The sequence below is a fragment of the Physella acuta genome, unplaced genomic scaffold (genome assembly GCF_028476545.2).
Source record: "Physella acuta isolate Inbredline_101_S28 unplaced genomic scaffold, ASM2847654v3 ptg000324l, whole genome shotgun sequence".
NCBI classification, from domain to species: domain Eukaryota; kingdom Metazoa; phylum Mollusca; class Gastropoda; family Physidae; genus Physella; species Physella acuta.
In genome coordinates this window covers 337462-352500 of record NW_026731843.1, presented here as the reverse complement: position 1 = coordinate 352500, position 15039 = coordinate 337462, and the positions used below count along the sequence as shown (strand labels likewise).

Genomic DNA, 15039 nt, shown 5'->3' with positions numbered 1-15039 from the left:
AGCAATACAAAGTGAGTTAAGTTGAGCTGAAAGTTAGAAACCGACAGCCTCATTTGGTAGGTGGCGCTTCATACAAGTCGCTAGAGGGCCGGATGTAGTCGTTACAGGCCGGCTTTGTGCAGCAGAAGTGGCACCGCAAGATGATTGGCAGGATGAATGTGTCGTCTGCACACTGAGGGTCGTTCATGCTGACAGCTTCCTGGCACTCGGCCAACGTGGCACATCTGAGAATAAGCGGGGAAATATTTGTGTTGAATTTGGCGGGTTTTAATTTGACGACCAAATTGATTGTTTTGGCTGTCTTCTAACTCTCCACCACCACCTCATTTTTTAAATTTAAAGCAGCCCCAACCGGCGTGGGGGGGGGGGGGATATTTGAAAATGATCTACGGGGGTAAGTGGGGAATGGTGGGGGGGGGGAGAGAAATGAGATGCTACAAACGGTGACCGGAAAACATATGCGCAACGGAAAACTGCGCACAAATATGTGCACAATGGTATTTTTGTTTTCTTAAATCGAGGATTTATAACCACCAACAAAGACTGACTACATTTACATTGTATCACAATAAAACATTTTTTCATCAAAATGTGATACAATTAAAGTGTATTGGTATAATGACATTGTATTTGCGCATTTTTCCGTTTGAGCAATTTTCCGTTGCGCAGTTTTCCGATGGCGCATTTTTCTGGGAACCGTTATAAATAGACAAACGTTCGTATGCCGTTGCTGAGTTTAACAATCTTTATTTGGTATCTGACTCATTGGGGGGGGGGGGGAATTGAAGGTGAGTCAGCACAGAAATGACAACAATGTCCCTTAATATAAAATTATATGCTGAGGTCACAGAAACAGGTGGACTCTACTTTGAATGCCAAATCACAAAACAGCGTTTAATATATGGATTACTGATACAATAACACTTACAGACAAACAAAAACGGGTTTACCTCTTATAAACCCGCCGGAAGGCCCCGTTCTGATACACATCCGTGACGCAGTAGGGCTGGTCGTCATTGCACGGCGCGATGTGTTTGGACGTCCGCGCATTGCAGTAGCTCTGGGTGGCGTTGTCGCCGCACACGTAGCAGGCGTTACCGGAAATGGTCGTCTGCTCTTCTGGTGAGCGGGAAACGGGTTGAAGGTCAAGGACATTAAAAGTTATTCTTGGACGTAAGAAGTGCCGACATCTTATTTTAAATGCCAACATTATGTTCGCTAAACAATTTCCTTTTTGGGATCTTTTTTTTTTTGGTTACAGGCCGAATTTTGCGACTGAGGACAAATTCAGGAGAAATAAAGCGGGAGTGATCTTCCTTAAACTTTCTCGAATATTCTTATATAACACTACGGGGAGGGGTGGGGTGGCGACTTGGGATATAGACATAATTTAATCAAGTAATTAAATACTTAAAGTTTTTGAAATAGAATATAATCTCTTAGAAAAAAAAGTACGCATCACGTGAACAGCAAACAATGTGTGTATGAAAGTGCGGACCATTAGTACTTTATATATTGATATGCGTTTTTTTAGGAATCGGAAATAGCTTAAAGTACTACTTCCTTTCATCGGAAATAACTCATTTTTTTGACAGAAAAAAAGAGAATAAGATTTTTCACGTATATGTGAAATTTCATCTAGGCTTATAGGCTTTTGAAAAACCAAAAGTACAATAAATTTCAAATCCGGATACCGGAAATCAATGAAAAGTTGAAATAGAAAAACAACTTTGATGTAATATTTATAAATGAAATTTCATCAACTTAGCTGTTACAATACTCGAGTTATAGTGTTCACAGACAGACAGACAGACACACACATACAGACACATACACACACACATACGAGGAGTAAAAAGTCGATATTTTTGCACGATTACAATACTTCCTTTATAGGCCTACTTCGTATACGATAAAGTAAGAAGGCACTTGACATTAGATACAAATTCTCTGTGTCATATCATTAATGACGTCACAAAGGATTCCCTCAGTTCTGTCTTACCCGATGACTGTGCATGACTGTGTGTGGGGGTTTCCCGTTCGTCTATCCTTATTTAATTTAAGATTTGAATTTCCCAATTTTCAATTAAAAGGACTCTTCTGCTGTTACCTTACAATAGGTTTATAAATAAAGCATGACTAAGTATCTAAATAAATTTATATCACAATAAGCAGGAATTGTGAAATTAATAAAAACAACTACGCAATTTATATAGTATGTTTCCTAAATAGATCTAAATTTAGTAACAGCGTAATGTGGCTACCAGTTTCTGCTGTTGTTGCAATCACTGGACCAGGGGAGGTAATTGCCGAAGATTGTAACACACTGTTCAATTCGCTTATCGACAGATTCGTCGTGGCTATAACCTACATAACAGAATAAAAAGAAATTGGAAAAAATATATATTAAAGACCAACTTTAAAATAACAGCATTGTTAAAGTCTCTGAACATGCAATGGTCTTGTAAATCTTTACTGCAAACAGGAGGCGTACATCCACCCCCCCCCCCCCACCTTTCACATGCACACAATATTCAAACATTTCTTACTTCATAATGTTCTCCAATTTCTATATCTCTACCAAGTGTCATGTCAGTAAAGTCAACCAACCCACCTAATGACATGTGATATGACAGTAAACCAAGTCAATGACATCTGACATGACATCGAACCAACCCAGTCATTAACATGTGACATGAGCGACAACCAACCAAACCCATGACATCTGACATGACAACCAACCCAACCCATGACATCTGACATGACAACCAACCCAACCCCATGACATCTGACATGACAACCACACAACCCACCTGACATCTGACATGACAACCAACCGAACCCATGACATCTGACATGACAACCAACACACCCATGACATCTGACATGACAACCAACCCAACCCATGACATCTGACATGACAACCAACACAACCCATGACATCTGACATGACAACCAACCCAACCCATGACATCTGACATGACAACCAACACAACCCATGACATCTGACATGACAACCAACCCAACCCATGACATCTGACATGACACCAACCCAACCCATGACATCTGACATGACAACAATACCCAACCCATGACATCTGACATGACACCAACCGAACCCATGACATCTGACATGACAACCACCCAACCCATGAAATCTGACATGACAACCAACCCAACCCATGACATCGACATGACAACCAACCCAACCCATGACATCTGACATGACAACCAACCCAACCCATGACATCTGACATGATATGACAACCAACCCAACCCATGACATCTGACATGACATGACAACCAACCCAACCCATGACATCTGACATGACAACCAACCCAACCCATGACATCTGACATGACAGACCAAGCCAGCCAATGACATGTGACATGACACACCACCAACCCAGTCAATAGTTTTCTCCATGGCAACAAGACTCTCCAGCACGAAGCTGACGTTGTTCTGTAGGACGGGGATGGTCTTCAAGTCCAACATGTCTAGACGCTGTACAAAACCTGGAACAAATCTTTAAAACCATGTCCAGACTGGAACAAATCTTTAAAACATGTCCAGACGCTGTACAAATCTTTAAAACATACTTCCCCGAGTTTAACATACTGCCCAAAGTTTAACTTACTGCCCAAAGTTTAACTTACTGCTCCGTTTAACTTACTGCCCCGTTTAACTTACTGCCCCGTTTAACTTACTGCCCCGTTTAACTTACTGCCCCATTTAACTTACTGCCCCCGTTTAACTTACTGCCCAAAGTTTAACTTACTGCCCAAAGAGTAACGTACTGCCCCGTTTAACTTACTGCCCAAGTTTAACTTTCTGCCCCGTTTAACTTACTGTCCCAAGTTTAACATACTGTCAAGTTTAACTTACTGCCAAGTTTAAATTACTGCCAAGTTTAACTTACTGCCCCAAGTTTAACTCACTGCCCCAAGTTTAACTTACTGCCCCAAGTTTAACTTACTGCCAAGTTTAACTTACTGCCCCAAGTTTACCTTAGTGCCGGGTTTAACTTACTGTCCCAAATTTAACTTTCTGCCCCGTTTAGCTTACTGCCCCTAGTTTAACTTACTGCCCCAAGTTTAACTTACTGCCCCAAGTTTAACTTACTGCCCCTAGTTTAACTTACTGCCCCTCGTTAACTTAATGCCCCTAGTTTAACTTACTGACCCAAGTTCAACTTACTGCCCCTAGTTTAACTTACTGCTCCAGTTAATCTTCTCCAGCTTAGAGACCCTCTCCTCCATGGTGACGTTGAGGTTAAACCACAGTTTGTCTGCCCTCAACTCCAGACTGCCCTCCTTGCTCCTTATGTCTCATCCTGTCTTCTAACACTCGGAGGCTCGTGTTCTCTAGGTCCTCCATTCTCTGCCTCACTCTCATTAGGTCCTCATTGTTCACTCTAGTGGCTGCCTCCGCCTGTACATATATACATATATACATATATATATATATATACATATATATATATATTATATATATATATATATATATATATATATGTATGTATGTTGGCCTATGTATGTATATATACATATATATATATATATATTAATATATATATATTATATATATGTATTACACGTCATGTTGTTGTTTGTTTTAAGGAGAGAAAAAAATTGGGTAATTCGAAACTGAGTTAATTAAAATGTAAATTTGAGCCACTCTCTGTTTAGCGTTTCTCCAACATTATCGTCGATAATATCGACGTGCCTACATTGATCCTAGTATTGTTATAGTTATGATTTTAATAGTTATGATTTCGTTGTAGAATGACTTAACTTATAAATAACTCCCAACTTAAACCAACCAGACCCAGTGGCGTAGCGAGGTCGGGTGTCACCCGGTGCGGCACTTAATGGTGTCACCCCCAGAGGCGTAGAGCGACCCTTCCCGGGGACAAATTTTCGATTTGCACCCCCCCTCCCTCAAGTTTTAGATTTGCACCCCCCCCCCTCAAACTTTCGATTTGCACCCCCCTCCCCTCAAGTTTTTCTCTATATATTTTGCTATTTTTTGCCTTGGTGTCACCCCCCCCCCTCCTAAATGGTGTCACCCGGTGCGGTCCACACCCCCCGCACCCCCCCCCCTCGCTACGCCTCTGACCAGACCCACTTTTATACCAGACCACCATTACGTCAATTTCACCCACCTGATTTTTGTCGCTAGCCTCGATTCGTACTGTAAGACTCTGAATCTGCAAGATAAAACACATCACAATCAGCAGGTTATAGCTTTGGATGAAGTTGGATTGGTTTCTTGTTCGCGTTTTATTTGCATATCTGTTGGGTTTAATGAGTCTTTGTAATTAAGTCTGTCTATTAAATTAATATGCATTGCGATGCGTAATTAGTGTATATTTGTAATCGGTCCCGGCAGTAAATCTTAACTGAATGTTAAGCTCAATTCTCTATGGTCAAAAAAAATTTTAGTCCCAAATTAATGAAACTTTTATAAGTAAAATTCAATGAATCAATTAATTACTTTAAAAAACGCTCTAATAAAACAAATACAAATTTAAAACACAACCTAAATAATAAATTAGGTAATACTTAATGTAACAAAAGTTAATGAATGTAAAATAATGAATGTAAAACAATGAATGTAAAACAATGAATGTAAAACCATGAATGTAAAACAATTAATGTAAAACAATGAATATAAAACCATGAATGTAAAACCAAAAATGTAAAACCATGAATGTAAAACCATGAATGTAAAACAATGAATGTAAAACAAACTAACGTCTCTAGAGAGAGCCGCGATGGTCTCCAGAATTTGTTTGTTCTCCTGCCTCAGTGACGTCACATCCTGCTTCAGGGTCTCGTCTGCACTCTTGGCTTCTATGGCTGCCTGCTGCATGGCTTCAGCCAACATCATGATCACGGGGAACTTCCCCTCCAATGTCTGCACGCGGGACTCTAGGGTCTCCACGCTAAGCTCCATCTCTAGAATACATTAGAGTTTTAGTTTAGCTCCAGCTCTAAAATATTTTGGAGCTTTAGTTTAGCTCAATCTCTAAAATAAATTGGAGCTTTAGTTTAGCTCGAGCTCAAAACTATATTGTAGATTTAGTTTAGCTCTATCTCTAAAATATATTGGAGTTTAGCTCGAGTTCTAAACTATATTGTAGATTTAGTTTAGCTCTATCTCTAAAGTATATTGGAGATTCTGTTTAGCTCCATTTCTAAAACATTGAGACTTTAGTTGAGCTCTATTTTGCTCTAAACATTGGAGTTTTAGTTTGGCCTTATCTCTAAAATATTAGAGCTTTAGTCAAGAAGTGTGGGAAAGGAGAGTTTAGATTAGAACTCCGTGACGATATGAAAAACTAAATTAGGGTAGGGGGAGGATTAAGAATTTTAAGGACTTACCGGGACAGCAATGTTTCTTTCAAATTTTTTTTTCTCTGGGATTGGGGGGGGGTGTGGGGCGAAATTTTGTGGCACTCTTTTAACGAGGGTCTTAGTTTTATTTGAAGTCCATTTCTAAGCTTTAGTTTAGGTCTATCTCTAAATATTTGGAGCATATCGCCTTAGAAATTAAACTAGGTATGAGCAGGGGCGTAGCGAGGGGGGGGGGGGGGGGGGGCGGGGGGTGCGGACCGCACCGGGTGACACCGTTTAGGGGGGTGACACCAAGGCAAAAAATAGCAAAATATATAGAGAAAAACTTGAGGGGGGGGGGGTGCAAATAAAAAGTTTGAGTGGGGTGGGGTGCAAATCAAAAACTTGAGGGGGGGGGGGTGCAAATCGAAAGTTTGAGAAGGTTGTAAATCGAAAACATGAAAGTTTGTCCCCGGGAAGGGTCGCAACGCCTCTGGGGGGTGACACCATTAAGTGCCGCACCGGGGGACATCCGACCTCGCTACGCCACTGGGTATGAGCCGAATACCGTACCTAGCTCTAACCAATACTAATTGAACCTAGTCTAGCTCAAGTGCAAGTGTATTTAATTAACTGAACGTGTTTTAACGTTACCTGATGACTACAGAGCTAAACGATAGTTATGTGGGTTTAATTATACCTTAACTCTCTAACTTGTATTGACCTTGACCCTTACCCTGCCTGACCTCCAGTGTGTCAGCAAAGACCTTGACGTTCATGTTCTCATCAAAGTAGGTCACCTGGCACTCGTAGAGGCCAAGGTCGTTGACCCCAGGGTCGTGTAGCGTGACTGTCAGCGACGGGTCCTCGCCCAGCATCCCCTCGGCCTTAAACCTGGGGATACGGGAGTCACGTGTCATAAGTATTAATACTCCCATGGCTAGTAAATAGTAAAGTTGCTATGGGGCAAGTGAAGTAGAGTACACCTGTTTCTGTGACCTCGGCATATGAAGAGATAGTGTGGTCAGCACTATGACCAGCCGCCTTTACTTTCCCTAACATGAGTTGGGTACCCATATGAGCTGGGTGGAGCAGGGATGTTCTACTGAATTGAAACCGGATTCGAACCCGAGACTTTCGGGTTAGCAGTCTAGCGCTTTACTAGGCCATCCCCGTCCTTTTCCAATGTCTAGTAATGAATATTTAATGCTAAACATTCCCACATACTAGATGAACACTCTCGTGTCTATTAATTGACACACCCATGTATACTAATCGACACGTCCACATTATTGCTGGACACTCCCACTTTATAGCTGGACACTCCTATGTCTACTTTTGGACACTCCCACTTTACAGCTGGACACACCCATGTCTACTTTTGGACACTCCCACTTTATAGCTGGACACTCACATGTCTACTTTTGGACACTCCCACTTTACAGCTGGACACACCCATGTCTACTTTTGGACACTCCCACTTTACAGCTGGACACACCCATGTCTACTTTTGGACACTCCCACTTTACAGCTGGACACACCCATGTCTACTTTTGGACACTCCCACTTTACAGCTGGACACACCCATGTCTACTTTTGGACACTCCCACTTTACAGCTGGACACACCCATGTCTACTTTTGGACACTCCCACTTTACAGCTGGACACACCCATGTCTACTTTTGGACACTCCCACTTTACAGCTGGACACACCCATGTCTACTTTTGGACACTCCCACTTTACAGCTGGACACACCCATGTCTACTTTTGGACACTCCTACTTTATAGCTGTACACTCCCTATACCATCTCTCCCCCCCTGTCTAAAACTCACCTAACAGACGTTGGTGTAACTGTTATTCTGTTCCCCATCTAAAACTCACCTAACAGACGTTGGTGTAACTGTTATTCTGTTCCCCGTCTAAAACTAAAACTCACCTAACCGACGTTGGTGTTACCGTTATCCTGTTCCCTGAAGAAATGGCCGCCCTGACGAAACTGTCAAAAGTTGAACTCTGACCTTCCTTGTGGGGGTTATCCCCAAACGGTTGGCCCGGGTCACTCGAGCTGTCTGAGATGGCCTCTTTCTTTTTGATGTTGATGGCCAAGATGGCCGTCAAGCCTTCCGTACTAGGCAGGCATTTGAGCACCAAGATTTTTGTTTTGGTCGGAGTTATGTCCTTGGGTGTGCTGGTAAAGGAGCTGAACACTGGGGTCAGGGGTAACAGGGATGGTACTTTAATGATGGGGTCAAGTAATGGATGGTATGTTAATGATGGGGTCAAGTAATGGATGGTATGTTTAATGGATGATGTGGTCAAGTTATGGATGGTACGTTTAATGGATGATGGTGTCAAGTAATGGCTGATACATTGAATGGATGTTGTGGTCAAGGTTTACATTGACTGGATGTTGGGGTGAGGTAGAGGCTGATACATTGACTGGATAATGGGGTAGAGTAAGTCAAGCTGTACAAATGTACTGGGGGTAGTGATCAGGGAGTACATAAAGCAGATCACAATGCTTGACACCGATGTCAAGATTTTAAATTAAGGACCAGACATTCTATTGCTGGCACAGTCCTAAGCCTCAGCTAGAAACATTTCAGAATAAACTCGAGGTAAATTCTAGAACTGGATGAAACAGTTTTACTGATGGTCACCCACGTGAATTGGTGGACGACTGGCCCATCTAGTGAACACTCAGCTAAACAGAGTACCAGTAAGATCCCGTCTAACTAGCCTGCTACAACCATGCCCTATACAACCAGACTGCACGTTTATAAACTTTTAACAAATGACTACACTGGTGATAAAGTATTAAAAGACAACTTACCAGTGTGATTCTCCGCGAAGAAAACAAAGAGAACAAAACACCGCAGTATTTGATATAGACCCATTTTTGGTGTGTTTGATTTGTTTAGTTATAAAAGGTGATTCTACTGTTACTCTTGTCTTTATTGTCTTTTATATAAGTCAATATCTAAATAAGTGCACATAAAAACATTATATATATATATATATATATATATATATATATATATATATATATATATATATATATATATATATATATAGTTATTTAAACAGAAAATCCACAACACAGTCCATAAATACGAAAATCACTATGGTACTCATGTACGTGAAAAATCAAACTGACATCTCTCTATAACCACTATAACATCATAAACATCACACTAACATCTCCCTAAAACCACTTAAACACCACACTAACATCACACTAACATCACACTAACATCACCCTAACATCACAGTAACATCACACTTCCTACAATTGAACCGCGTGATAAAACGACAACAAAATTTACGCCTCGAGAAAGCAGCTCTTATGAAAACTCGTGCAACTGTTGTGATCGATTTCAAATCGATCCTGGCGACGCAGATTACTGCTTCAACATTCGGCTTATGACGTCACGTTGAGATTAGTATTGACCAGTGACTCCTCCACCCCCTATACCCCCACCATTTTCACACCGGCACCTGTACAAAATCTTCTGAAACATTTTACGCTAGAATAATTTCTTTTAATTTAACCCACAGGTAATGATTTTTTTCTTTGAATTTTACTTAAAACATCACCCTCCAAATATTTTAACTTCGATTTTTAAGAATAAAATTTTAAGATCAACGGGACAGATGTAATAAATTGGATTGACCTTGCTTGGTGAAGGAAACGTGTGGTCAGCAGAAAAACCATCGAGTCGGGTACTCAATAGAGCTGGGTGAGCTCAAGGTTTTTACACCGTACACGAGCCCAGGAACCAGCCCTCGAATTCCTGGACACTAGGTAACGCCATCTCATCAGTATTATGTGTTTGTCAATACAATCCTGATAGCCCACCAATTAATGTAATTAGTGTTTTATGTTTTACCCAAACACCCAGCACCTCACTTAAGGAAGTGGAGTAATAGAGATTGACACTTATCACCACTATCACCACTATCACCATTACCGTCGCTACTACCACTACCTCCACTACAACAACTACAACCACAACCACTTTTACCACCACCAATACCATCAAAAACCAACAAAATAGCCACCTCTACCTAGTCAAGACCCATGGCATGACGCAACTGAAAGAAACATCCACGGGCACCTATCTAATCAGCAAGTATAATTGATATGTAACGGTCGTATTTTAAAATTCAATTTTAAATTAAATCCAAAAATTTAAAATTTATGGTCGTGTTAAATGGATCTGCTGGGCCGTATAATACATAAGCCTACAATCCCTACATGTTGTTTTTATTTTGGAAGTAACAGCTGGACGGAATTGTGAATCACATGACGTACACCACGTGACTATATGACGTCACGTGGGTCAAAGTTGATGGAAGTTGACCCAGTTCTGCAATCATATCAACACACGTCTGTCATTTATGTAGATCTAGGACTTTCGGAAAATTAATTATCAGTGTTAATATCAGTGATAATGTCAGTGTTAATGTCAGTGATGTCAGTGATAATGTCAGTGATAATGTCAGTGATAATGTCAGTGATAATGTCAGTGTTAATGTCAGTGTTCATGTCAGTGATGTCAGTGATAATGTCAGTGATAATATCAGTGATAATATAAGTTATAATGTCAGTGATAATGTCAGTGATAATGTCAGTGATAACTTCAGTGATAATGTCAGTGATAGTGTCAGTGATAATGTCAGTGATAATGTCAGTGTTAATGTCAGTGTTAATGTCAGTGATGTCAGTGATAATGTCAGTGATAATGTCAGTGATAATGTCAGTGATAATGTCAGTGATAATGTCAGTGATAATGTCAGTGATAATGTCAGTGATAATGTCAGTGATAATGTCAGTGATAATGTCAGTGATAATGTCAGTGATAATGTCAGTGGTAATGTCAGTGATAATGTCAGTGATAATGTCAGTGATAATGTCAGTGATAATGTCAGTGATAATGTCAGTGATAATGTCAGTGATAATATCAGTGATAATCAGTGGCGTAGCGAGAGGGGGGGGGGCGGGGCGGGGATGCGTACCGCACCGGGTGACACCATTTAGGGCGTTGATACCAAGGCAAAAAAAGCAAAATATATAGAGAAAAATGATAATTCCACTTAATTAAGGGATTTATTCGAGTGTTAAATAGTCTTTTAAGAGCAAATTTGACAAATCCCGACAACGGTGGGGGGGGGGGGGGTGTCCAGATCAGTGGCGTAGGCAGGGGGGGGGGGGGTTAGGGGGGGTCATAACCCCCCCCCCCCACCCCATAGACCCCTCGGTATATATAAAAAGTATGAGGGGGGGTGCTAATCGAAAGTTTGAGGGGGGGTGCAAACCGAAAGTTTGAAGGGGGGGGGTGCAAATCGAAAGTTTGAGGGGGGGGGGGGTGCAAATCGAAAGTTTGTCCCCGGGTAAAAATTGGAAACCCCCCCCCCCCTTGAGACGATCCTGGCTACGCCACTGGTCCAGATCGAAAGTTTGAGGGGGGGTGGTGCAAATCGAAAATTGAAAGTTTGTTCCCGGGCGCAGGGGAACGGTCGCTACGCCTCTGGGGGGGGGGGGGGTCACACCATTAAGTGCCGCACCGGGTGACACCTCTGGTGGTAATATCACCCCAGCGTGCAAGAAGAAGTGGTACAAATGTTATTTTCAAAAAGAAGAGCAGCCTGGGTTCCAATCACTCCTCCGTGTTTTTTTTTTAATTAGTTAACCGTGTTTGTTTTTTCTGCTAAAAATGGTATTTGATCCAAACTTCAATCATTTGTTTTTAAACTATTTGGTTTATAAATTTAAAAAAATCGTTTTTATTTACTTTGTTTTGTTGTATGTATGTTACTGTCGATATGTTATCAACACATTTGTGTAGTGTAATCTACAATGCCTTACTGGTCATGATTTAAAAAATCTATTTTTTTCTAACTGAAAAGTTCATCTAAGTCTAAGTAAATAAAAATGTTTAAATATCTCTTTTACAAACTACGCAACAATTTCACAAATACATCAAATATATGTCTACGTATGTATATTTTTTAATGTAGGCCTACGCCACAAAGAAGCGAATCTCAAAACTTTGCATGTGGGAATGCGAGTGAACTTAGCGATGTAAGGGAGGGAATAAACTTTTACTCCGCCCACAAGGGGAGGGAATTATAGGTTTAATACAAGGTAAATTTAGATTGGAGATTAAGACTTGCATAAGCTGGTGATCGGCTTTACTATTCAAGATAGTGTTCACACTCCACTCCACATAATCTCAGCACGTAGGACTACATACACGTACACGTACACGTACACGTACATTCAAGATAGTGTTCACACTCCACTCCACATAATCTCAACACGTAGGACTACATACACGTACACGTACACGTAAATACACGCGAGCAAACCCACGTCCATAAACACATACAAGCGGTCACACACAATACGCATATACACATATACACAACAATAAGTATATGTCAGGGGTCGGCAACCTGCGGCTCGCGAGCCGCATGCGGCTCTTTTGATATCAAGATGCGCTCTCCAGCTCCTTGAACAAATACTAATAATCTTAATAAAAAAATGAAATATTTGAAATAAAAAATTGTTAGTGGCTCTTTCAAACCAGGGAAATTTTGAAAATTGTAAATTTTGGCTCTTCCGCTTCAAAAGGTTGCCGACCCCTGGTATATGTATATATGTGTATGTAGAAATGTATATTTAAATGTATACATACTCACGAACATAATCATGCACCTTAAATATAAATGCATATGTAGGGCCCACAACCACACATGACCAGACGACCACGTACACAGCCCCCCCCCCACCACACACACACACCAACATTCACACACTCCCCCACCTTCCTCCAGCCCCCCACCCCCCTCCATATTCCCCCAGCTGTCGTCCAACATAGTTTCGATCCAGCAACACGTGTTTACCCCAGACTTGATGCAATCCATGACGCAGGGGCGATAAACCAAGCACATTTTCTGACGATCTGATCGCTGAGCTTAAGGTGGTGTATGGCCTGTATTACCGCTTGACTTCAAAGGGTTTAAGCTCCATGACATCATCAATAAAAACCAATTTTTGGATAGCCGTACCTCCTTATACCACAGCCATTAGTAACTATTAACTATAATCCACTTGCGTAGCGAGGTCGGGTGTCACCCGGTGTGGCACTTAATGGTGTCACCCCCCCCCCCCTCCCCCCGAGGCGTAGCGGCCCTTCCCGGGGACAAACTTTAAATTTTCGATTTGCACCCCCCCCCCTAAACTTTGGATTTACACCTCTTAAAAGACTCTCGAATTAATCACTTAATTAAGTGGAATTATCATTTTTTTCTATACATTTTGCTATTTTTTGCATTGGTTATCACCCCTCTAAATGGTGTCACCCAGTGCGGTCCGCACCCCCCGCTCCGCCCCTACCCTCCCCTCGCTACGCCACTGCTATAATCCAATCCAGGACAAATTACTTAAAAATGTGGCCTCTTGGCTTGGATTTGATGCTTCTACATCAATTAAGGACATTAATTAGTTGTTTATAAGCTTCTATTAGCACCGTTTGTTTGAAGACACTATGGAGAATAAACTCAACAAAGGGAAAATAAATTGTTCAATAAATGGAAATTTTTTATTTCTAGGATATTATTGATGCAATTTTTTACATAGATAAATAGATGTGTTATCAGACAATGTGGGATAATGTGCGGGTTCCGATACATAGTTATGTTGGTACTGATGTATGTGGGACATGGTACTTTGGACGGGCCCAAGTACTCATGGTGGGCGGGCCGCGGTACTGAAGAAATGTTGGACCCGGTACACAGGTATGTGGGATCCGTTACACAGACATGTGGGACCCGTTACATAGGTATGTGGGATCCGTTACACAGGTATTATGGACCCGTTACCAAGGTATGTGGGACCCGTTACACAGGTATTTGGGATCCGTTACACAGGTATGTGGGACCCGTTACACAGGTATGTGGGATCCGGGAATCCTACGAGTGTGGACTCTTGTAAAAATTATTGAATGTTTAATTTGAGTACTAAACTTAGTTGGGCTCATATCTAGTCAGTGCTAAACGTCATCATCATTTTTTCCTTTTTATGCCCAAGACACGTAGGGCCGCCACAGAAAGCTCTCTTTCCATGAGTCCGTCACCGACAATTTTCCTGGCAGTCCCCCATGACAGTCCTGCCTCTGTCAGCTTCTTTCAGGCAGTCCCCCATGACAGTCCTGCCTCTGCCAGCTGCTACCTGGCAGTCCCCCATGACAGTCCTGCCTCTGCCGGCTGCTTCCTAGCAGTCCCCCATGACAGTCCTGCCTCTGCCAGCTGCTTCCCCGCCGTGCGCCTCCACGTCTCCCTAGGCGTTCCTTACTTTCTATTTCCTTGAGGGAAAACTGAACTTAGCTGATCTCATATCTTGTCAGTACTAAACTTAGCTGGGGGGCTCATATCTTGCCAGTACTAAACTTAGCTGATCTCATATCTTGCCAGTACTAAACTTAGCTGATCTCATATCTTGCCAGTACTAAACTTAGCTGATCTCACATCTTGCCAGTACTAAACTTAGCTGATCTCACATCTTGCCAGTACTAAACTTAGCTAATCTCACATCTTGCCAGTACTAAACTTAGCTGATCTAACATCTTGCCAGTACTAAACTTAGCTGATCTCATATCTTGTCAGTACTAAACTTAGCTGGGGGGCTCATATC

General features: G+C 41.6%; 4 protein-coding genes across 4 annotated transcripts in view; 1 reads left to right on the top strand and 3 right to left on the bottom strand.

Moving 5' to 3' along the window:
- Positions 1 to 4260, bottom strand: part of LOC131940623 (uncharacterized) — a 4277-nt gene extending 17 nt beyond the window's left edge. The window contains exons 1-4 of the mRNA XM_059299330.1: positions 4218 to 4260; positions 3400 to 3516; positions 951 to 1119; positions 1 to 224 (exon numbers count right to left, since the gene is read on the bottom strand). The exon at positions 1 to 224 is cut by the window's left edge and continues 17 nt beyond it. Coding sequence (XP_059155313.1) covers positions 50 to 224; positions 951 to 1119; positions 3400 to 3516; positions 4218 to 4260 — 504 coding nt within the window. The 3' untranslated portion in view covers positions 1 to 49. The remainder of the gene's footprint in view (positions 225 to 950; positions 1120 to 3399; positions 3517 to 4217) is intronic.
- On the bottom strand, positions 2089 to 7225 carry LOC131940645 (uncharacterized). The gene is made up of 6 exons (XM_059299355.1): positions 7076 to 7225; positions 5759 to 5961; positions 5166 to 5210; positions 4218 to 4432; positions 3407 to 3516; positions 2089 to 2367 (listed from the first exon to the last, which is right to left on the bottom strand). Exons 1-4 carry the CDS (start codon positions 7215 to 7217, stop codon positions 4274 to 4276), a joined length of 549 nt encoding a protein of 182 aa, XP_059155338.1. The 5' UTR covers positions 7218 to 7225; the 3' UTR covers positions 2089 to 2367; positions 3407 to 3516; positions 4218 to 4273.
- A 1048-nt stretch (positions 7226 to 8273) lies between these two features.
- On the bottom strand, positions 8274 to 9655 carry LOC131940622 (uncharacterized). The gene is made up of 3 exons (XM_059299329.1): positions 9601 to 9655; positions 9175 to 9321; positions 8274 to 8548 (listed from the first exon to the last, which is right to left on the bottom strand). The coding sequence occupies exons 2-3, from the start codon at positions 9236 to 9238 to the stop codon at positions 8274 to 8276; spliced, it is 339 nt and encodes a 112-aa protein (XP_059155312.1). The 5' UTR covers positions 9239 to 9321; positions 9601 to 9655.
- LOC131940621 (homeobox protein 8-like) lies at positions 9466 to 14689 on the top strand. The gene is made up of 4 exons (XM_059299328.1): positions 9466 to 9476; positions 10815 to 11292; positions 14437 to 14523; positions 14624 to 14689. The coding sequence occupies exons 1-4, from the start codon at positions 9466 to 9468 to the stop codon at positions 14687 to 14689; spliced, it is 642 nt and encodes a 213-aa protein (XP_059155311.1).
- Positions 14690 to 15039: the final 350 nt, after the last annotated feature.